The sequence below is a fragment of the Danaus plexippus genome, chromosome 28 (assembly GCF_018135715.1).
Source record: "Danaus plexippus chromosome 28, MEX_DaPlex, whole genome shotgun sequence".
Taxonomy (NCBI): domain Eukaryota; kingdom Metazoa; phylum Arthropoda; class Insecta; order Lepidoptera; family Nymphalidae; genus Danaus; species Danaus plexippus.
The window spans coordinates 1,066,160-1,091,245 of NC_083556.1; the positions used below are offsets into that span (position 1 = coordinate 1,066,160).

The following is a 25,086-nucleotide window of genomic DNA, read 5'->3' on the forward strand; positions in this document are numbered from 1 at the left end:
TGAATTAAATAATATAAAGTATTGTTTTTTCTGATTTTATTTCTTAATACTCATTAAAAAGTGCTTGTCCTTTCTTGTTTCTTTGCTCACCATTCTCCGGTTTTCCGCCCGCCTCCCTCCACCACCAACCGACCCAAACTAAACGAACAGTTCGCATTCGGTCTCTATGCGCGTAGGACGTATGCTAAACGGAATGTATATTTTTTTTGTGCATATTAAATCTGCCCAAAACCTCAAAATACCATAATCTATTTGTTTATTTCATCGATAAGTGACGTTCCTGTGAAAATTGTGAAGAAAAAAAGCTGTTTCGAGTAAAAATACAGGTGAGTGACTAGTTGACAGACTGCGTCTTATCCTATTCAATGCTTATTAATTAAGTTTTTTAACGATTTCAATTACTTCTTTAACAAATTAAAGCAATATTGTAGTCGGAACGTAAAAATTTTGAGCCATATTGTCTATGCTAGAACCACATCTGTGTCATTCCATCCGTTTCATTACGTAAATTTTTTAATATAAAAAGAAATGTTCACAAATTTTATCAATATTCATCATCATTTCGAAAGTATTGGCGAAAAAAATTGTTTATTTCATAATGATACCGCGCGCTCTCTACGGCGACTTGGCAACTTGGAGTCGAGTTAATTGTGTAGAAAAGTGTATGGTCGTAAACAAGCAAGTGGTGATTCCTACCGGCGTTTCCCTTTGTTTTCGGCGTAAAATCGGCCCTTTGTCCTTGTCCGATGGGCGCAGGGTGCGCCGGGTATAGGAATTTCGACTCTAGAAAAGTGCAATAATACATGATGATATACATTCATCGCTCGGGCCGCGCTCTGCCGTTCCCCGCGTCGCTTCTCATTAGTGTGCTAGTGTATACGTACACAATGTACGCGAATGTGGCCGTGCGGTAGTTTGTTTATAGTACCGGCTACGGTATAACGGTCCATATTTCTATAACTAGAAGGCGCATATTCGTATATGGGTCGTCGTCCTCGTCGCCGTTCGTCTATCGATCTCAGTGGTGGCCAATGGCATAATATGTCCTGCGCGGCCCTGCCTCGCCCCGCTCCGGTGAAAGCTGGCGCGATGTATCACACTAGTTATATTATATGTACCGTCTTATCATGTTAGACGTTGTTACGTCGCCCGCTTTGTCCGGCCGACTAGATTTGATGTATATTGTACAAGTATCTATGTATGTATGTATCTGCGTGTGTGTGTGTATGTATGTGTGTGTGAGTGGTGGTCGTGATGGATGTTTTGTCGTCGGGCGACACGCTGCCGTCGGGGCGGGGGAGCGAGCCAGAAATAGAAGCGCGGTGTTGGAAAGCGAGCGACGTGGCAACACCTCGTTATATCCGCTCTGGGCTCAGTGTCGGTTCAAAATGGCGGCTGTGCGTGATCGATACCGTGATATTATTGTTAAAATGTCCGTTATTGTGATGTATATGGTTGTTGGTCGGCCCGTGTGGTGCCCTGTGACCGCGGGGCATGTCCCCAATGTGCCCCGCAACCCGGTGCACAATCTATGTACGTATCTCAACCATACTGCGCCGACACTATACCTAGCTATGGTTATGTCTAACGAAACTAAGACTAGACTAGAGTTATCACTCGCGTACCCAAACCCGACCTCGAGTTAGGTCCAGCCTAAATGTTAAGGTGTTAGTATTCGGATGTCCGCTACAATTGCAGGTGTTACGTAATAATTAAAATTTCACATCGCCACGTTTTATATAACCAAATATAATTTTTAATGGCAGAATTACACTCGTCGAGCGAAGGAAGTAAAAAATAATATACGAATTAAGTGGCTCATTATGGCTAACTTGCATCCGACAAATCGTATCAAAATGGCGGCGCTCGTAAAAATTAAGACGCAATACCGTGTAGCTGGCAACGTCGCATTACGATATACAACAGTCTCTTATTAAGATAAGAAAATTCAAGGCTGAAAGTTTCGTACGATCATAACAATGGATTTAAAATACATGCGTGATAAATTATTTTGTATTGATTTCTCAATGCAATTATTACTTTAGCTTTATAGGCTATAGGTTATACTCACACAGGTGCGACGTCGTTACACACATAGACGAGTAACATTACACGCATGGACACACATACGTCGTATTTGTGTGAGTAATACAGTTTAGGATTATATCATCGTTCTGAACAGCTTCTAAACAATTCATATACATACATTAAGTCTTTTTATAGGCGAACTATATCCAAAATAATTATCATAAATCAACATTACCCGAACAACTTTCTTTAATATCAATATTGAATTAAAACAATGATAAAGTTACTATTGCTAATAAATATCTTATTAATTAAGTTTCTTTACACATTGCTCGGGAACCATTATGTCTACATCTTCCGTCTACATCAATATCCGTTCATTAATTATTACGTTACGTTTAAAAACATACAAATTTTTTTTCAGAAAATATATATGTACTTAATTTAATATCAGTTTAATGTACCACAAAACAAAAGAAATCGTTTCGAAGATTAAAAATGTATGACAAAAGACTTGATTTGGTGGATCCTAAAGAGGGCTGGATTCACCCTCCTCTTTAAAACTAAATCAATATTTCGAGATACATGTATATACAAAGACCTTGTAATATCTCGTGATATCTGTATATCCGTAGGAATATTGTTAAGCCACATCAATAACTATAGACCGTTATACAGTATTTCTTAAATCGAACATGTACATACATAGTAGAAATAAATTTAATTATAAGACCATAAATAGAATACGCATATTACAAAATGGTTCAAAACATTATTAATCTTATTTTTAATGAATAAAAAACTAATGTATTGTCTATGCTCGAAAGTATATTTCTTTGTTTTTTTTTTCTCTCATGTTCAGCGCTTATCAGCGATTTATCGATTACTTTCATGTTTTTATTACAAAGTCATCTGTTTACTAAATAAATTGTAAAACTTGTGTAATACAATCAGAAAAGATAGTAAAAATAATAAACACGTAGGGTTTTTTATAAATAGATTCAAGTTCAAAAATCAAATTAAATCTTACAATAACTTTCAATTTGGGAGAATTAAATTCCCTTGACATAAACGTAACGGCATTTATGAACGAATCCTTTATGTCAAAATACTATACAATATGCGTTCAGCAACCTGAATATATTTATTTGCTCACGAAATCTGAAATACTACCTGACCTACGGCAATTGTCCCTACATTAATCCGTACCTCGATGTATTCTTGGTAATATTTTGTGTAAATTTTCTTTGTAATACATAAACTGGCTATTATTTATTATGAGATGAAACAAAACATTTTTACATTGGTTTGTATATTTTATATCGTTCATTTTATTAACTTGTCTAAGTCTTATGTTGTTGTATATAAACAAAGAATTAAAAATATAAACGTTTGTTTGGTTTTTCCTTGTACTTGTTAAGTACGAACGTGTTTTTAATGGCGTCGGCTGAGTACTTATTATAAAGCGATCGAGGTTATCGCAACGAGGTTCTAAGTTTTTTTTTTTTTCGTAACAAAAATGGCCTGTCCTTCGATTTCAAATTAAAACTATTTTATAATTACCATTTTTGATGCAAGTCGTGTTAAAATGGTAACACCAGTAAATGGACGTAATACCGTACCTATCTTACAAGTTTAGCCCGATTCGGTGTACACATTTTGCATCTCTCTGTTGTCATAGCAAGTATTCAGATGACGTTCTGATTTGAGTGAGTTTTATAAATATGTATGTGAATTTTACGGAAGTCTAAAAATGGCGAATAAGCAAATAACGAGGTCATCATAAATAGTTTAGTTTGACTTGCAGTTCACTATATATAATTTGGCGGGAAACAGATATGGCGGCGCCTAGCTGTTAGTTTGAACGCGACTGTTGTATAATTTTAGAGAAAGGAGATTTGTTTTGGTCCACCACCTCCGTGGAGATTCGTCCGTGGTATTTCATAGCAAGTCCGTTTCGCTCGCTATTATGTGTTGCGAGGTTGCCGCTTCGTGCTGGCTCGATCGCTCGGTGGATGTAAAGGCACCGGTTCACAGTCAGTCGGCCGCGCAGCTCGGTGCGCGACGTTCGTGCGCGGAGGGTTTGTTTGCGTCCCGCTTGGCCCCGCGCCCCCTCCAGACCCCGCCCCGCAGCAGCTAGATAGAGAAGAGCTGGTGTTAGAGTGAGACGACGCTATGGCAGTGTCGCAACCTCGCCCACCTGACCGTGTTGACGCCGCGTTCGAAAAAGTTGCGCCGTTGCGCTATTTGGAGGCGCACGAATGTGCTTGCTCGGAGCTCACAGTGACGCGTTATTATCATAAACCCTTGTCTTAAAACTGTTTTTTGAATCGTCAGGTGGAATAACGTTTCATAATCCGTATTGACGTTCGATTTGGACGCTGAATATTACTGGTACGTATTTTATTTTATATATGAAAAAGTCTAAAGCGTCAGGACGAGACGTTATCTTACAACGTGATAAGTAGATACTCGGATCTCAATATGGATCGTGTTTAAAGATATATTTATAATTAAATCAGAACTTGTGGTAGCGCATTGTAATTGTTGGTATTTAATCGCCATTTTCTACGGCCGGTGACGAATACCACCGCGCCGTCCTCGTTTCTACCGGCCCACGGTAAACCGGACTTTACCGCTCTATTCTGAAAGTCGATTACATTTAAATGTTAACTTGACTCCACTTAGGAATGATTCATTGTAGAAATAAAAAAAAATGTTACCCTATCTGCAGTGAAAAATTTACAATGACTGGATTATATCATAATACGTATAACATATATAAATTTGTGGACGTTGCGCGCCATTGAAATAAAAAGGCGGGATCATGCATAACGTAATGACGTTCTATGTTTTTGTAAATTGTTGCAAAGTTGATATAGTTATGTTATCCGAATAACATTTTGCGTCGTCTTCGAGTTGTAATTGTACATAAGTCTATGTTATCGATTTGTATACGTTTTCCGCTATAAATAAGTGCGAGTTTGTGTCATCGCGGGACCGGTTTCGTTGGATCTGTGTGAGTGCTGTAAATTGATTTGATTCCGAAGTTAAGCGTTTCGACTACAGCTCTGTATTTTATGTTGAGTTGCGTAATGTTTAGGAGGCTTGATGCAGAATGCCTTAGCGTTGTCACGTATTCAGATAGTGTAATTCGGTTGGATCGACCCACGCAAAACGCGATGACGTCACTCGGAACTTGAAACACCCCGACAATTGTTTTCATAAAACATCAATACAATAACCGTTATAAGATTACGTAACACGGGCTGAATGTAATTCTATATACAGGTAAATGACATTACTGAGATTAGATAAACAATATCCTCCCAGAGATGTGAGACTTTTCAACATGTGACAAACCGCGTGACGCAACCAATGAATGAAGTGGACCATGTGGTCAAATCATATAAATAAATAATTTTGTATTGAGTAAAATTACCGTTACAACACATACATCGCATAAATATAATTCAACGTGTAAAATATTTCGAGAAAAAATTGCGAATGTTCAACGTCCCCCAATCCCGTTGCTCTTTCTCTGTGATAGTGTCAACTGCGTACAGGGGGATATATTGACTTAGCATTGGAAGCATCATAACCTAGAATGGGTTGTGGTGTGCCGAAAATGTTAATACATATATAAATAAATCAATAACATTGTTAAGTAGACAAGAAAACATAAAAGGAGTCTTCAGGGAACACTGTTTTATGAAATTTTATTATATTTTAAGTCAACTTAGTGTTAGTATAAATAACTGCCATTTTGAAGCCGACTACATGATAGTAAAGTATTCAAGTATAACAGAAGCATGTGTAATTCCAGGTGATTGTGTGATGGAAGGCTGATCGCCATGATGAAGAGAACGGGTCCCCGCTTGGGCCCTGATGAGCCCTCGCAGCTTACCCCTTCACCCGCTCAGGTTAGTATATTATATATAACTATCAAATACTTACAGTACAAAATAAATTTAACAAAACAGAAAAACATACCCTTTTATAAAAATATTAGCAATTTTTCTTTACCAAATAATTATATTTTTTGGTGTTTTATTGAGAACTACAAAAATAGTTCTCACTATATGCCCTCTTAAATATTTAACATACAAATTTCTGTCAGTACTTGTAATGTCAAAGAAACTGCTTTCCTCTAAAATTTCTACATAAAACGTATGTTGTATTCCTTTTCCAATGATTAAGATGTCACTTAATAAATGTACAAAAAAAAAATTTTTTTTCAATGGTAGACCCTGACTTAAACTTTTCTATCATTCACTCATTCAAATCATTCAAAACTTTCCACAACCGTGTCTTATATTACAGTGGCAACATTTCATACATATTTGTTTTATAACATTGATATACATTTCACTTTTTTTTTTTTTTTTAACTGCTGCCAGCATATGAGGTTATCTGTTATAAATAAAAAACCATATCCCATACAAGGATAGCGGAGTTAAAACCTGTATAGAGATTAAAGTCTTGTCTTTGTTTTTCCAATAAAAAATGTTATATAAATAATTTTTGTATAAACATCATGTAATCCATAGAGACGAAGTTTTTTCTACAATTAATAACATTGCTGTTATTTAATAAAGATTGCAGAAGAATAATTAGGTCAGTATATTATTTGTTATACCATTGTTAGCTTGCTGGTTTTGGTTAACCAAGTTTTATGACACTTTGACTTAAATAATTTTTTATGAGTCTTCAGTCCAAGTTATAGTTGACTCGACTTGTTTAATATTACTAAAATATATCTGGAAGCAGTAACAGTAAAAATTTTATATACAAACTAGTTGTTGCCTCGCAGCTTTGTTTACATTTTAAAAACCTCTGAGACACCAGATATTGTAATAATGAGCTTTCATTTTATTTCTCAAGGACTCTTTATTAAATCCTGACTTGGTGACTGAGGCACTATTTCAGGACAATGCCCTTTCAAGTAAAAAAAATATTTTGGAAATATGCCTCTAATTGAAGGAATAATAGTATAACAAACAAAGAAAAGTCCAGAACTACCTCTTTTTTCACTGACTTTAAAATCCAGTTACTCCTTACAATAGTAAAATGTTTATCAAAATCAGTCCAGCCTTTGTAGAGATATTGTATTCTATTCTGATATAGGTTCTATTGTATATACTGTGTTGATTTCATTTTACAAACAGACATTATATATATATATATATATATATATGTCTTATTTTTTTACTATATGAGTGTTGCTACAATGAGTTAATTCAAAATACAATTTTTTTTTGCATTTTTCATTTGTATTGCATATTTTTTTTTAATGATTTCACATCATCTTCAGGCAGGGAAATTTACAAAATTTGAAGTAAGCTGAATTACAAGCCTTTTGTGTGAGCTAAGTCATTTTTGATGTAATTTAAAAATATTATTAGTTCAGGTTTCAGAAAATATTTTATAAGTAATTTATATTAAAGAGATATATGAATGGTATTAATTTATTTAATACCATTTGATTATTTAATAAAGGAACAGTTGGCATAAAATTTATTTATATAAATATGGATTATTTTTGCTTTATTGTCTCTTCACTTCATCTTTGTTAATTCTATTACATACCTAACAATTATTATTCCATTAGATATGTATTAAAATATTCTCTATGAAGAAAAAAAATTTTTGAATTAAGAGAAAAAAATTATAGTTGGGATATATTATGAAACCTAGTCTTGGTGTTATATTTAGGTGTTTTTTTTCTTCTAAAATAAAATGTTTTCAAGTTATAAGTGTTAATCTTTTAATAGTAATAAAAAAAATTATATCAATTAGTATATTTTAATAAAATTAAATTATGGCCTAAAATTTATCATATACTCATAAAAAAATTTAACTCTCAACATTATTCTCAATGTTACAGATAAATAAAACGAAAGTTATTAGTTGAGGAAGTGATCATTTTATACACAGAGTGTAATACACAAACAATCGAGAAAAGTCATAGTCAAAATACTAGTATGGAAAAGCCTTGCATTATGTCAAATAAATATCTGTTAATTTTAATTATTAAAAAATAAGTATTTGTCTTATTATCATTGTCATCTGTAATAGGTAAATGTATAATCCTTTGGCACCGCTTCAAGAGTGCAGTGACATTAGGGGAAGTGACGTCATTCACATCCAGACCTGCTTGATATATAGAAATTGATCATGTGCTAATTGTGGCATGTTGGGATAATGAATTATATATATATATATATATATATATAATTGTCAATGGTCACAGTAATGTATTTGATTGTTTAGTATTTTTTATATCTTCTATACATTATTATATGTAGTATGTACAGTCGTCTGTGTATTTATATACATACATATATTAGTTTCATATGGAAACGTACATATGTCATAATGATTTGTCACCCATACAACCTGATACACTTAGGTTATCAGTGAAGGCATTATCACATGGAATGAAACATGTTGTTTATAAAGCACTAGTTGTTTTAACCGACTCCGCCTGGCACGGATGCTCAAAGAAATATTACATCTATTACAATATTATTGTAAAGGTTCCTTTGATAAATATTTTTAACGTAAGCGCGACATACATTTTTACGAATGATTTTTTTTTTATTATATAAATATTATTTACCAGCAGTTTTTATTGATTACTTGAAATTTCTATAGTTAGTTATTATATACAGAGTAAATAAAGATAAAAAGAAAAATGTTTTATTCCTATTTATCAATTCTATTTTGAAAGTAAAGTATTTTTTTCAGTGTATAACTGATAATTTATTGCTATGCAATATTATAAAGAACTAACTACAGTAGTTCTTAATGTGCCTATATCGTTTAATAACACGTTTTTTTTTTTGAACCGATATCGTGTTATAACTGGCCACGGAAATTAACAGCTGATATAATACAATTAAGTGTTTATAATTATAAATGTATTTTGTTACATGTTTTTTACTTTATCGGAGTTACGAAATTCACGTAAAAGTAGATCGCGTGGCCGATCTTAACATAGTGGTTTGTGTTTGAAAACACTCTGTACTAGGATTCTTTAAATTTGTTGTACTGACATCAAACAAAATTTTAACTTACAAACAAGTCTACTAGTAATAATTAGTACTGCATAATCTACACAAGAATTATGCTAACCTGGCTTGAGAAATATATGAGAAGTGATTGGCAGTGTCTACTATTACTGGCTTTTATATCAAATGTCATTTCCGTAACGTTTTCCCTCGGGAAGCAGACGGTATTTCGGGATGAATTGTTACCTATACGCTATTCATACATAACTGTGAAGTTTGTTCAAAATCGGTCTAGTAGATTCTGCTTAATACATTCACTAACATCACACATTCCTTACTTACAAAACATGTCTGTCATAATCAGTGTCCCCCAATCCCGTTGCCCTTTCTCTGTGATGGTGTCAACTGCGTACAGGGGGATATATTGACTTAGCATTGGAAGCATCATAACCTAGAATGGGTTGTGGTGTGCCGAAAATGTTAATACATATATATTTATATATATATATATATATATATATATATGTGTGTGTGTGTGTGCGACTATTACTTCATCATTTTGTTGTTGTAGTGTTACATTTGTTAATATTTTGTTATAGATACAACAGGCGGGTGCGAGCAACATACATAATATAAGTCAATCGGGACAACCACAATTGTTGGGTGAGTGGTCAATATAGATTTGATAACACTTAACATTCCCATAGAGACTGTGATGAAACACATGCGATGTGCGATGCTGATTTACACTGATGATACAAGCATGCTGCCTTCCTTCTGACGTCTCTTATAATTGTATGGACATGTCTATTTAGTCTTCACATCATTAAGATTGAATCAATATTCAATAATACTTTTCCGATAGTTTTAATATGTATTGACATATAATATAGCGATGTAATTAGGGAGTTTAATTTAGTATTGTATTGTAAATAATATTTCGTCTAGGTGCAGCTACTATGCTGTCTGTGGGCGGAAACTTCAGCCGTCCACGTGGTAATCCGCCCGTCATCAACTATCTGAAGGCTAACACTGTTCAGTACGCGCCGCCCAAACCACAGGCGCCAAGACTCAAGGTAATGTATGCTATAATACATATATACGTCTAGCTATCCGATGATATTGTCCTTGACGTACAGAGCTTAATTTCTGTTAGTGTAAGTTACCTTGAAATCTGTTTTTAGGCTTCTTGTTGAAAGGCAATATATTTGTATATTTTTTCTTCTAAAGAACTTTCTTTTATAAGTAGGTATATATAAACACTAAAACATCCCCCAATCCCGTTGCCCTTTCTCTGTGATGGTGACAACTGCGTACAGGGGGATATATTGACTTAGCATTGGAAGCATCATAGCCTTAGAATGGGTTGTGGTGTGCCGAAAATGTTAATACATACATACATAAATACATTATAATCAGAAGTCGGGAGCTATATAAATTTTCGACGATTTTGTAGAAACCACTCGCAACTCGCAAGTAAATATTATCATCCTCCAAAAACTGTTTGTCATTGTTTTGTATAAATAAAGATATGTGCACGCATCCTTCTAAGGAACAAATATATGAATATTGTTAGCATCAAATAATATACGAGGGAGGTTAGCATTTATATCTGTAAAAAGATAAAGTTATAATATTAATAAAAAATAATAATCGTGAAAGTTAAATCGAGATTAGAATTTTTTGATATAGTCTTTGGTTGTTTAATATTTTTCGAATATCTCGAAACAAGTGATAGTTGTACAATCACTCGCTATTAACCAATACGGTTATTACGATGATTAATGTGACAATATAATATCATGAGGTCTTTGTCACTTATATTGGAGATGTGAAATCTGTTTGAATGATTACACTCGTGGTGCTGGGACCAGGGGCTTAAGGATATTTTTTCATATATGTATATTATAATTGTTTCCCAACAGATATCATTGTCTTTGTACTGAAAAATTAATGAAATTTTTAATGAAATAAAAGCAAAAACATTGCAATATTTGTCTCGAGCAATACATTCATTCATAGTAGTAAATATCAGATGACCATCCAAATTCTCTTTAATTGAATTTAGTACAACTAGGAATCTAAATTTCTTGTTTTTCAACAATTTTAAAACATTTTCATCTAATATAATATATAAATCCTAAGCAGTATATTGTGTTTTGTGAGAGCCAAAATTAATTGTGACGTGTTTTCCATATATAAAATTAAATTACGTACAACTTGCAAGTTAATTTCCTTACTAATAGTAATATTATTTCACAGCTGGTGAGCCAACAGCCAGCCTTAATCCCCGGCCGTCAATCTCCGCTGGGAGGTCCCCTGCCAGCACCTCCAGCTGCTCAGTTCCAGCGGTTGAAGGTGGAGGATGCCTTATCGTACTTGGACCAGGTCAAGTACAAGTTCAACACACAGCCTCAGGTCTACAATGACTTTCTTGATATAATGAAGGAATTTAAGAGTCAGACGTGAGTATTAATCAATATAGTAAAAATTTGTATTGTGTGTTATATAATTACTGTATTTTTACAGTAGACTAGCAGAGGATGTATATTTCTTGTACACAAAACAAATCAAATGAACATATACAACGTATTTAAAATGATGATATTAATTACCGTTTGAAACTCGTGAAAAATTGTATGGCTGCATTACACTGAACCAAACATACAACGAAGTTTATCCGTCATCCTGCATAACAACAAGTTGTACTATAGTGTCGCTTCCAGGATCGACACGCCCGGCGTCATCACCCGGGTATCGAACCTGTTCAAGGGACATCCGGAGCTGATCGTCGGCTTCAACACCTTCCTACCGCCGGGGTATAAGATCGAAGTACAGAGTAATGGACAGGTGAGAGATCTTAAAATATATATATGTATATATATATGTCATGTGTGTGTAACATACAACAGTCTATTTCAACAAATGTATATGTTTTAGGTATTGATGTTTGATGAAGCTCTGCTAGAAATACTGCTATAATTTATATACAAAATTATTTGACTCCCATCACACCAACTAATAAGTTATCATTTTAATGAAGATGGATTTGTTAAATATCATAATTGAAATATTCTAATTATTATCAGGTCTCTGTGTCGATGCCATCGCCCACTGGTGCAGGCTGTCCGCCAGCAGGCGCCGTGGGCGTGGGAGTGGGCGCCAGTGGTGGCGTGGGCGTGGGCGGTGGTGGTAACGCCGTTGGCGTGACCGGTGCCGGTGTCATGATGGGTGTCCATCACCCTCCACCCCAACCACAACTAGTCCATCTGCTGCCTGTACCACAGTAAGTATATATTATATACAATCAATACTAATAAATTAATTTGCGTATAAATATATAAATGACCATATTGAAGCTTTACAAGAATAGTTAGTGAACTACTTGTGATATAATTTACAAGTTATATATTAATTATATGATGAAATTAATTACCGATTGATCCGTAATGATAAAAACTAGCGGCTGCTCTATAAGAGTTCTGATATATATACATAAAAATCACAGTTATAGTAGGTAAAATACAAATGACTAATACAATATGTGTGTAGGTCTGTCAGTAACGCGATCGTTCATAACCTGTCTGTGAATGCCACGGCTACCAACACCCTGCATCATATATCACAAGCTCATCAGCAGATCGAGGCTGCAGCCATACACCATCCTCCAGGTGAGATTTTGAACACATGTTCCTACATACACGATAAATCTATATACATATATATTCGACTAGTTTTCGTTTGCGACTTTGGATGGAATTTGTATTGACTACAGAGATGGGATCAAATTTTATCTGTCATTATATTTTTACAGATACGAAATTGTTTAAAACAATATTTTTGTGCACAGCAACTGGTGAATTTAGCACGCGATCTATTTTAGTACAACCTCATTTTTATATATATCTTCCTGACGTGTATCATTAGTTTTTTTTTTTCGTTTATACTTAACAAGCATTGAATAATTTCTTTTTGTAAATTTAAATTTATTTCATTGTTTCTATAAATTGACTAATTATATATAATTGTGTATAGGTTCAGCAGCTAATGCCAGCGCCAGTCACGCTGCTGCAGGTCAACCGGTGGAGTTCAACCACGCTATTGAATACGTCAATAAGATTAAGGTAATGTATATTTTTTATAAATATATATATAACCTTTATTGATTGAGATAATAATACTTATATCAAAAGTTATATGTGGATAACGAAGAAAGTATCGCTTACTGCCATGTTCATAAAAGAGTATGTATAAGAAAAAATATATAACATTATTAAAATGTATTATAATTACAGTCTCGTTTCTCACGCCAACCGGACAAGTACAAGCGTTTCCTTGAGATATTACACGCGTATCAGAGGGGGCACCGGGATCTCAAGGAACCCCACGCCAAGCAGCAGACGGAACAGGAGGTGTACGCACAGGTACATACACAAACAAACACACATATATACATACAAGATGCACTGATATAAACTGTTAGACATTTAATATCATCACTTGTGATATTATTTCTCTTTCTCCGTCTCTGTATTTATTATTGACATTTTAATGCATAGATAATAAAATATTGTGATGAAGTTAATTACCGATTGATCTGTAATGATAAAAACTAGCGGCTGCTCTATAAGAGTTCTGATATGAAAATGTATATATCAACGCGATTATCGTCAAGATCCCAGTCTTATAGTTGTTTACCTCAGGTGGCGAAATTATTTGAGAAGCAAGACGACTTGCTGGCCGAGTTTGGTCAGTTCTTACCTGACGCGAAGGCTGTGACCAAGCCGACGCCCATACCACCTCATTCGAGATCACCACCGCCGCAGGTAAAAATTGTATGAAATTTTACATTTACATATTAATTATTTAGTTTTTTTTTATTGGTTTGTATTTGCGGTATGAATCGTCGATATGAAAGTTTCAAAATTATTCTGAATAATTAATATACCTTTAAAAGTAATTTCGAGATGACATCTCCATTGTTAATGAATTCAAAGTCTTAAGTTTATTCACTTGCTGTATATAGCGTATTATATTCCACCAGGTCCGTATGGAAGCTGAACTAGACCGCTTCCCCAGCTCGACGCCGTCATCCCCTCCACATGGGGCCGTGACACACGTGACGCACGCGACACACGTGACACCAGCACCTACACCGACACACGCGGCACACGTGACTCACGTGACACACGCTCACGTCCCGCCCCAGCCACATCCAGTACACACACAGGTAAGGATCGCTATCTAGCATGTGTCACACGCCGGCCGCTCTAAGTTTGCGTTTCTGGCACGGCTCACGACGTGACGACAAGTATAAATGTTAATTTTGAATCGTTTGACAGCCGCCTGCGCCCAAACACACCAGCGCCGCAGTAGTCACGCCACAACATCACCTCAAACGGTCGCCCAGCTTCACGTCAACAACACAAATAAGTGAGTTATTAAGTATACAACTATTTATCAATTACTTTATAAATCTGTGCGCAGGAAGAGGGCTGTTATTTTGTCGTCCATGTCTGTTTGTGTGTCTGTGACATCGTATCTCTCAAATGAATTAACGGCTTTCGATGCTGTTTTTGCCATTTAAAACCTAATTTCCTGCTATAGCTTAGCTTATATCGGTCAAGCTGTGTAAGAACATCCACGTCTCAAACGATGTAATGCAATTTTGGCTTATGAGCGTGATTTTATTTCGCACATCAATTGACCGGCAGTTTGTCTGTCAAATGTTTGCTATGTAGTCTATATATAAAATATATACATATATCTATATATTTTAATTCAATTATTTCTTTTACTAAGGTTCAGGTGCGCCAGCAGCCAAGCGAGCCAGGGTCCGTGATCTATCAGTGTCCGAGGCTGGTAAAATGGCCGCCGCCAGTGACTATTCGTTCTTCGACCGTGCTAGGAAGGCCTTAAGATCGCAGCATGTATATGACAACTTCTTAAGGTAAGCATAATGTGTTTTACATAACCCACTGGCAATTTTGAACGATTTTTTTATTTTTAAAATAGTATATACTAACTATACTTAGCCTTTTGCAAACCACGTTTATGAACAATTCTATGTTTTAATTCAACTTTTAATCGTATTCGAGGGTAGTGAATATTACATGTAATCATTTCCTTTATACTTAATTTCAATTATGCGAGATTATGAATTTTATATTAATTTTCTATTTGTTAGACATAATTATCAAATCTCATTAGTGATAAAGAATTTAACTATGTATGTAATTTTAAGCGAATTGAAAAAATATTTTTATTTATAGGATTTTTTTAACAGTTTACTTAAAAAAGTTTGCAATAAATTACTATAATATTGGTATAATTTCAGATGTCTCCTGTTATTTACAAACGAGATAATATCATCATCTGAGCTGTTATGTGTGACGGCGCCGTTTCTGTGTCGCCACCCTGAGCTACAGAAGTGGCTTCAAGACTTTGTAGGACCTGTGTCACCACCACACACACCCACAAACACACATACAGGTACAGAGAGATGATCAAGTTATAAAATATTAAAATACATTTATTGATATGAACAGGAATTTATGAAAATTAGTCAGTTCATTTTTGATTGGTAAATAATTACCTATAGAGCTTTACTATATTATAATTTCTCCTTTAATAAAATTTAGTCCAATTCCACTACAGAGCTGAATGAAAAAATATGGTTTAGTCTATCATTTTGTCCTATTTTTTGTAAATAACTTAAAATGGTAAAATTTATATATATACGATTATATGTATATATGTTTATACAGGTGGATACAACAATAACTTCACAAGTTCAAGCAACCTTCTATACGAACGTACACGTTTAGGGTCAGAGAGTAAAAATAGATATGAACCCTTGGGTCCACTGGGAGCTCAAATGAGACACGAGAGACCTCAAGGAGATGCTGCTATGGATATAGGTAATATACAAATGACCTCTAAATACTGTAATTGTGTTAACTTAAAATTAATATATATATATGAAAAATCTATTGTAACCGAGCAGGATTCGAACCTGTGACGTCTAGTATATTGCGTTTTAATTGTTTTAAAACTAAGCTATCGTGACCTCACTCGGTGATCTTGTCACTTAAAATATCATGTAAAAACCTCGCCAACGACAATATTTAGTTGATAAATAACGCTATAGTCATAAAGTTGAGGTCGATGAACCTTTTAACCCACTTCAAAAAGGAAGAGTTTTCTCAATTTGACCGTATATATGCATTTTTTTCCTTTGTTTGTTCGCGGATAACTTCGTCGTTTATAAACCGATTTTGACTATTGCTTTTTTCAATAAATTTGTTTTTGTTGTGTAATGTTATTAAAGACTTTGTAACAAATATTGTTTGTTTACATACAGATCTATCGACGTGTAAACGTCTGGGCACCTCGTACTGCGCCCTGCCACGGGAAGCAGCCGCTAGGAAATGTTCAGGACGAACACCGCTCTGCAAGGAGGTTGGTTCTTATAATATACTACTAATATTAATGGACTAGCTTCTGCACTTGAGTTCGTACGTGACCTCGAGGTTGTGTTTAGAGAAACGAATCATTGGCACTTAAAATAACATGATTATTTATTTAAAAGTTGAACTATTCTATTGCATACCTTTTTTAAAATACATAGTTTTTTTTAAGTAATAAAAATATTCAACATAGACAAAGATAAAGATCTTATTCTATATGTATTAGCTATACTAGCTGTTGCCTGCTTTTTTTCCTTTTATAAGACAGTGGGTTAATTATATTTTTGAAGATTGCTTAATCAGATCCTGAATTGGTGGTGATAAGACTAGCGCAGGATAATGCCCTTACGGTACAAAAATGCCTAAACCCTTTAATATAACAAACGTAATGCGTACAATTCAATCAAAAACATCCTCATTTTTGAAGTTGGTTAAAAAGTGACGTAAAGATATTATTACTTTATGAAGTAAATGTTACCATAAAATTAATTCACCAGGTACTAAATGACACGTGGGTGTCGTTCCCTACGTGGAGTGAGGATTCTACTTTCGTGACATCACGGAAGACTCAATATGAAGAATATATATACCGCTGTGAGGACGAGAGATTTGAGGTAATGTATATAAATACATAAAATAATAAGCATACGGGTTATGTACATAATTTGATGATATTAAAGGGGCAATACTTTGAAGGGTATGAAAATACATTCAGTAGCTACAGAAGACGAGCATACATATATATATTGCTCGTCTTATATCTTATTTGCCCATTTATCATATAGAGAGAATTTTGCTACTAGATTATATATATACAAATTTGTAAAGTTGACTGTACACGTGGTATAGAGTCATAAAAACTAATCCAACGCCAACCTTCCAGCTGGACGTGGTCATAGAGACGAACGCAGCAACAATCAGAGTATTGGAAGGAGCTCAGAAGAAGTTGTCTCGAATGAGTCCAGAAGACGCTGCCAAGTACCGCCTGGACGACTGTCTCGGCGGACATTCACCCACCATACACCAGAGGGCGCTCAAGAGGATCTACGGCGACAAGGTGGTACGGCGCACACGCTCTACGCATGCGCGGACACACACACACACAAACGCGCGCGCGCGCATCCACACACTACAATACAGTAAAGGCTCTCGCAGACGAGAACACACACAAATTACGCAAATGCGTAAATACACTGTGTCGTCGCTGCTGGAACAGAATTCTCTTACACACACACACGCACATTTATGCTTAGATGGTTAAAACATATGTAAAAGTAGTATAACGAAATTACAATGATGATAACATATATGAAGATTCTATATAAATGTTCACATATACTAAATGCAATTTGGAAATTGAATTGTTGCTTCTATGTAGATAGAAACAAACACAAATACATTGCTTGTTGTAGAAGAAATAGAACTCTAACATATTTTTTATACTGTAGTATTATTATTATATATTTACTTGTAGTTTGTATATCTAGAATCTAAGATTGGACAAAATTATTAGGAAGTAGATAGAATATTATTTATGCAGTAGAGATACATATATATTTATATAAACACTGATATTGTCATTAATAAAGATCGTATATTATAATATGTATTACTTGCAGGCTGTGGACATTATAGCTGGTTTGAAGAAAAATCCTGTTGTGGCCGTGCCGGTAGTGCTGAGACGGCTTAAAGCCAAGGAGGAAGAGTGGAGGGAGGCACAGAAGGTAAGGATGGATATAATATATGTATATATATAGTTGTATAGCTATCAAGATTTTTCGGTTGTGTTTTAAATTTTTACCTATTAAGATAAATATAAAATCAATTTAATAGATGATAGCTCTATAGAAAATAAAACTATGATGAAACACATGCGATGTGCTTTGCAGAATTACATTGTTGATACAAGCATGCTGCCTTCCTTCTGATGTTATACACGGTTGTACGAAATGTGTACAGTGATTGAAAAACACTAAAGATAATTTTATTTAACAGGGCTTCAACAAACAATGGCGCGAACAGAACGAGAAATATTATCTCAAGTCCTTAGATCACCAGGGGATAACGTTTAAGCAGAACGATTTGAAAGCTCTGCGCTCCAAGTGCTTGTTCAACGAGGTCGAAAGTGCGTTCGCTGTGAGGAAACCCGGGCCGCATCTGTTGAGCGACTACGGCACCAAGTCAAGACATGAAGGTATATATATTACTATACAGTGCGTTACATGATTGTAGTATAAATTGCTAGTTGAAATGTGGGTAATAGGAATAGAGTCAAACTGTCACAATTCTCAGTATACTGGTTTAGATATATATTGAACGATAGTCGCATTTAACGGGTGATTTATATATAATGTTATGTTTAATTATTTTTTAGTGATACATTTGTTTCTATTCAACCAGCTATCAAGATAGCCCGTGATGCTGCGGAATTGCTGATACATCACGCTCGCCGACAGACCGGCATCCAGAAGGCCGAGAAGAGGCGCATCAAACTCCTGCTGAGGCAGTTCCTGCCGGATCTCATGGCGCATCCGCGACTTCCGCTCAGCGACGACGAGCATGAAGGTTGGTCCACAAATACTTCAATAAATATATATGTATAACTGGATACAACAGGTGAAAATGTATTAAAGATTATTCAAGTATTTACTTAAATAGGGTGTTTGATTAATTTGTAAGGAATATCAAATTATTCCTATTTCTGATGTATTTGCAATTCGCCCTATACTTCGGGATTTGTTTTATTTTTTATTAAAGTTACATTCAAAGTTTTAATTATAATTACAATTTATCAAATTGCTTGCTGGAATACAAACTAATGCAATATTTTATAGCGATTTTTACAAAAATCTTTCTTAGTTTTTAATATAGTTTTAGTTAATTATGTCAAATCATTACATTGAAAAGTACAGTAAATATCATTTAAATATTATGATGAAACACATGCGATGTGCGTTGCAGAATTACATTGTTGATACAAGCATGCTGCCTTCCTTCTGATGTTATATACTAAATAAAATACTCAATATATTTATGTAGGTAATTTTTTAAACAAAATCCATTTAATTCTAGAAGAAAAGGAAGAACCAACGAGTCCCGGGAGCCCAACGGCTGATCAGGCTGACGAGAAGACGACAGTCAAAAATGAAAAGCAAGAGGTATATAACGAATATAGAAGTAAATTAATTTGTCAATAAATAGTATATTTAATATATTATCTTGTCAACAGTCCTCGGAATCCGATAACGCGTCTGATAAAAGTAGCCGCAACAACAAAAATGATAAAGAAAACAAACCAAAAAATAACAACACGGAAACTAAAGGTAACTATGATTGATATATATATATATAAATATATAGTTGTCTATATATGTATTTATAATACATAAAAATTTAATTTATATGATTACAGACAGCACAAATTCAATAAAACGAAGCATAAGCAATGAGGAGGCCAGCATCAAAATGGAGCTAAAGAATGAAAACGATCTCGAAGACGACTACAGAGATCACCCGCCTAACGTGAGTTGTGTTCCTTATATACGTATAGGATTATTCATAACGAGTAACGTCCTGTGACTGAACATTTTGCCTCACGAGACACACGAGTTATTGTTTAAAATAGTAACTTTCCGTTGTCATGAAAAGCCGTCGGAGCATTGAACTGTCTACAAATGACTGTCATTATGTTGAAGCATTTAATTTTAGATTTTAACTTCTAAAGCATAATTTTGTTTATAAAGGTTTGCATATCTTAGTAAATGTACTGTGAAGTTATCTACCATTACACTTCTTAAAACGTATTTTATCTTATATCGTAGTAAACACAGAAAATTTTTAAATTTCGTCTCATAAAATTTGGCAAATGATTGTATCAACTAAGGTTATTTTAATGTAAAACTTAATAGTTTCCTTATACTCCTGGTATTGCACCTTTCCCAAACTACCCACGGTGGAATGCCACACGACGTTTAGTTAGGCTATGCAAATTTTTGCTAAGATTCCTGATCGTTCCAGGAGTCCCGTTTCGTGTGTACATCATCGTGGTACCTGTTCCTACGGTTGCATGGTGTGTTATGCGCGAGGCTGTGCGGTGCTAGACAGGCGGCACAGCAGCTGGCTGCGGGTGAAGCAGCACGAGCGTCCACACGACCACCCAGCGTGGCGGCCGCGCTGCGACTGAAGCCGACAAGTGAGTGACATGATTTGTTTTGTTTTTTTTTTTATCTAGCTAAAACTGAATGTTAATGATCGCCATGTATTCAGTTTATATTCTTTGTAGAGATTATGATGAAACACATGCGATGTGCGATGCTGATTTACATTGATGATACAAGCATGCTGCCTTCCTTCTGACGTCTCTAATAAATAGAATAGTTCAACACAATATATATATATATATATATATATATATATATATATATATTCATTTAATAATTTATATTTCCATATAATGAGCCAAATCTTAATTGTTTGTGCAATAAGAATAAGCTGATTTAGTTAAAGTACTGTGTCATTCTATGGGTTTCATAATTCAAGTGCTCGGCAAATTTTATTTGACACCAGTCAGTTATAATAACATTTTATATTGTTTAATGTTTTAATCGAAAAAAATACACTAATGTATATAAATCTTAATATCATAATATTGATGTATGTAGATCTACCAGCGGATGCGTCATCTCCGTCGGAGTACTACAACGCCTTACTGGAGCTGGTTAAAGGTGTCCTAGATGGGAATGTGGAATCGTCGGCATACGAGGACGCGGCCAGGGAGATGCTTGGTATCAAGGCTTACCCGCTATACACACTAGATAAGGTCGTCTCTATCGCTGTCAGACAGGTGAGTCACACCACTAGCACTTTCTAGATTAACCGTTAAATTCTTCGTTAAACTCTCGTTTATCAGAATTAATACGATCGTGTTCTAATGTATGCATAATGTGATTATTTTTTTTTAGGATAATGTATTTTTTATTTATAAATAAAATCAATTATTTCTATGTAGTATTGTTATTATTAGTTTTCGGTAAGTCAAAAATGTAACTCGTTTTTATTATACACAGCTCCAACATTGTGTGTCTGAGAGTTGGTCGGTTCGTGCGACTGAGTTGGCATCCCGCGGTCCCCGAGGCCCGCCTTACATCAGACGAGCGTTGAGAGCTCTCAGACCACACCACACCGCCTTCCTTGTTACATTTGTAAGTTACATATATACATAATAAAAGTCTAAATATTAAGTTTATAATAAAAAAATAAACTGAACATGACCGACACTACCTTACAACCTTTTGAGAATAAGTTCACTAGCCGCTTGTTCAACTCCTGCTCGTGACGTTTGATTTTTCGTTACATATTGTCACCTATTTGAATGTTAATTGAATCATCCCGACATTCCTCTGATGTGGCGAATACGACAATTATACAACAACAGTTTCAGACTCGACTTAAAACTTGTGGTCAACTGAATATTTCAAATGTACATATAATATCTGAGTACTTATGAGAAAGTTTTGTTAAAGCGATTTTGTTATAATGTTAAGGTAACATCTCAATATATATATAATGTGCTCATTTCAAATTAATATCGTTCTACTTCCTGTTCAACCAACTTCGGGATTATTTCATCAAGTTAAAAAAGTATATATATTTTTTTGCTTTTCATGTAAAATGTTGATGTATTTTTGTACTTATATGTCTATTATTATTACAGTACTTCGGCGACACATGCAAGGTTGGCTTCGAGCTGATGGAAGCGGCTGGCGAAGGTCGCGCCTCTCCTCACAGAGACCAGCGCTTGTCACCAACACAGGTGAGATAGACACAGATTGATTATTAGAAAAATATGACTATTAGATATGTATAAAGAAGTGGTTACTATGATTATATTAGCATTATTCTAAGACAAGAATGTTATGTTTGACTGAATTGAAAGCAGCATACCAGCGTATGCGACTCACCTTAACGTGAATTAATGTTTGGGATTGCGATTATAAAATTTTACATTATAATATATAAGCACAGCTAACTTTTAAACCAACTGCTTATGTTGGCAAACTCTATCAAGATGACTATAGTTGTATTAGTAATTAATTAATTTTTTTCGTCTGACATCTGCTTAGCAGAGAAATCTGTGATAGACATTAGGCTGTTCCGTTATTTGAGCTAAGTCCGCTTATTTATTTACTGGAACACGAGGAATCATCCATTGGCGGCTCTTTTGTTTTGAGAGTATTTCTAATAACGAATCCCCGTTCAGTCCCGTCGAGACACGAACGGCGATGCGTCCGTCCGTCACGGTGGCTGGTCGCCGTATCGTTACGCGCCGATCGCTACCAACAAGCCGGTGTTCCTGAGGCGGAACGCAAGGAGATCGGGCGCAGGGGCGACGGGGGCGCACACCGCTAGCGCTCCGCCGGACATCAGCGAAGCCCCCGCCCACGCCAGGAGAAGAAAACCGCCCAGGTTACACGACCACGACTGCGGAGTCACAAGCGGAGCGAGGTCACTATCACATTGCTACTTGCACCGACAATTAATCTAACTGTCCCGAACACATATATGATAATTGTATTTAATCCCATTGAATTAGTGCGTTAGTTCTATCTTCTCGATTGCTATGTAGCAAGTGTTATCGATAAGTTAGTCAAAATGTATGATAATATTCGCAGAAATGAATTCCCAAAACATAGTTTAATTATTACAATTAAAGATTCAATATGTTTAAAACGAAGTATGTAAGGTCTTATATACAAGTTATTTGAAGTGACCCTTCCTGATCATTGTCTCCAGGTTAGCGGCGTGTCGTCCTCATCAGCTATACCGCGCGGGTTGTCTGACGGCGGCTCGCGTGTCACACGCGCGCCTCTCGGCCGCCAGGAGGACGAGGTTCAGGACCTGGTTGGACTCCAGAACACATTAGACTAGTGCTTACTATTAGTGCATCCACACGGACGGTTTGGAGTTCGACGGACGTGATAGCATTTAGTAGACTAACAATCTCATAGTGGTCGCCGTGTACTGATATAATACATATTACAAACTTAGAATCTTCAATAGACTTAAAGCTTACGAAGCTCGTTACATGACTACAAGTACTTGCTATAATAAAATTCATATTACACAAAGTCATTTCTTCCCAATGACGATCTCTCGATCAGTTTCATAGTAACCGTAGCTTGTCGTTTTCATTTCCGCCGTCGTGACCGTTTTACATATTTGAAAGAGTTTAAATTTTGATTTTAATATTCTGTGTTTCGGTTCGTATGCTTGAAACGGTCACCCGCGTGTTATTGTTGTGAATCTATTTATTTCTTATTCTCCGTTTCCATCATTATGATTTAAAAAGGTCATTTTAAGAAAGGGAAGCGGGAGGATATTAAGAAATCGGTCTATAAGGAATACAGGGTACTGTATTATCTCGAATAATTAAAAGGCATAGCTCAAAATTTGGACCGATTTCGCATCTGGGTCACGTTTTAGTGGCCCGGAGACGTAGGATTACGAGCTACCATATTAATCAGACCCCTGTAAATATAACTGGTTAATGTAGTAGTAAAAGATCTCCGATTGAAAGTACACTTGTATATAGTGTGGCAGTGATTAAGTTGATACTGTTGAAGAACCAATCTTGTTGATTCAATAAATGACTTCAAAATAAATATTATTATATTTATAAAGACATTGGTTTCATTTTATTATACACACACACACACACACACACACACACACACACACACACACACACACACACACACACACACACGCACACACACACAAGTGTTTGTTAAGAATATATCGGTGAAAATTGTTACAGAAACTAAGCACTAATATTGATTGGTTAAATTTGAACATAATGGAAATAAAAACAATATATCATTTTAATAGTACATTGTAAATTATGTGCATATTATATATTAGTTATCAGGAAATAAGATTTTTACAAAACCAAAATATACTTTTATTATTGAAACTTAATAAAACTAAATTTGGTTTAAAAATTAAACGAGTACGCGTGGTAGCTGCTGTTACTAAGATGTAAAGCTCTCAAATACAAGTTGATACTCAAATGTTGCCATCACAAAATTAACTTAGATTCATATATCAATCTTTCCTATATAACTCCAAATAAGTATCAGGTTCCCACAATATTATCCATACAAGTTAATTTTTAGTTACTTATAATCGGTTAAAAATATCCCTTAGGATTTCAGTATCGGCGTGGATGGCGCCACTTGTAACAGCTGTTTGGTGATGAAGGAAAAAATAGTCATTCAAACGTAATTAAATAATATTCTAGAAATACAAATACAAAATTTAGAAAACTAAACAATTCTTTATTACAACACCTAATGGTTTTAAAAATATTAAATTTACGACATGTGACGTAAGGATACGTTGACCATAACGTATTTTTTTCAATTTATTTTTTTTTAATTCCATTTTAAATAAGCAGAATCCTTTGTTAAATAAACATAATTTTGTGTCGCTATAAAATATTAATCCTATTAAAAAAATATTCCTCCGACATATTGTTTATTGAGGAAGCAGATTAAAAAATTTATTATAAAATAAAT

General features: G+C 34.9%; 1 protein-coding gene across 8 annotated transcripts; it reads left to right on the forward strand.

Annotated features, from left to right (window-relative positions):
• The first annotated feature begins 153 nt into the window (after positions 1–153).
• Positions 154–24,189, forward strand: LOC116776373 (paired amphipathic helix protein Sin3b). Of its 8 annotated transcripts, none has more exons than XM_061525315.1 (31): positions 154–326; positions 5,855–5,951; positions 9,641–9,704; positions 9,990–10,117; positions 11,304–11,506; positions 11,756–11,891; positions 12,131–12,327; positions 12,594–12,712; positions 13,077–13,165; positions 13,337–13,465; positions 13,745–13,876; positions 14,086–14,271; positions 14,384–14,474; positions 14,844–14,991; positions 15,379–15,533; positions 15,809–15,961; positions 16,405–16,502; positions 17,008–17,124; positions 17,394–17,570; positions 18,130–18,234; positions 18,506–18,704; positions 18,911–19,075; positions 19,583–19,668; positions 19,740–19,833; positions 19,923–20,032; positions 20,528–20,702; positions 21,172–21,353; positions 21,577–21,711; positions 22,224–22,322; positions 22,770–23,014; positions 23,303–24,189. In XM_061525315.1, exons 2-31 carry the CDS (start codon positions 5,883–5,885, stop codon positions 23,430–23,432), a joined length of 4,116 nt encoding a protein of 1,371 aa, XP_061381299.1. In that variant the 5' UTR covers positions 154–326; positions 5,855–5,882; the 3' UTR covers positions 23,433–24,189. The 8 variants fall into 8 exon arrangements, with proteins under 8 accessions (XP_061381299.1, XP_061381300.1, XP_061381302.1 ...); XM_061525316.1 differs by lacking the exon at positions 154–326 and adding an exon at positions 1,351–1,533; XM_061525318.1 differs by lacking the exon at positions 154–326 and adding an exon at positions 4,093–4,422 and having other exon boundaries at positions 19,586–19,668.
• The last annotated feature ends 897 nt before the right edge of the window (positions 24,190–25,086 follow it).

Bases quoted from the DNA above. Each gene is read 5' to 3' on its own strand.
- LOC116776373 (XM_061525315.1), top strand. From the start codon at position 5,883: ATGATGAAGAGAACGGGTCCCCGCTTGGGCCCTGATGAGCCCTCGCAG. The intron at 17,571-18,129 runs GTACGGCGCACA...TATTACTTGCAG, and splicing joins GGATCTACGGCGACAAGGTG to GCTGTGGACATTATAGCTGG. The intron at 20,703-21,171 runs GTGAGTGACATG...TGATGTATGTAG, and splicing joins GCTGCGACTGAAGCCGACAA to ATCTACCAGCGGATGCGTCA.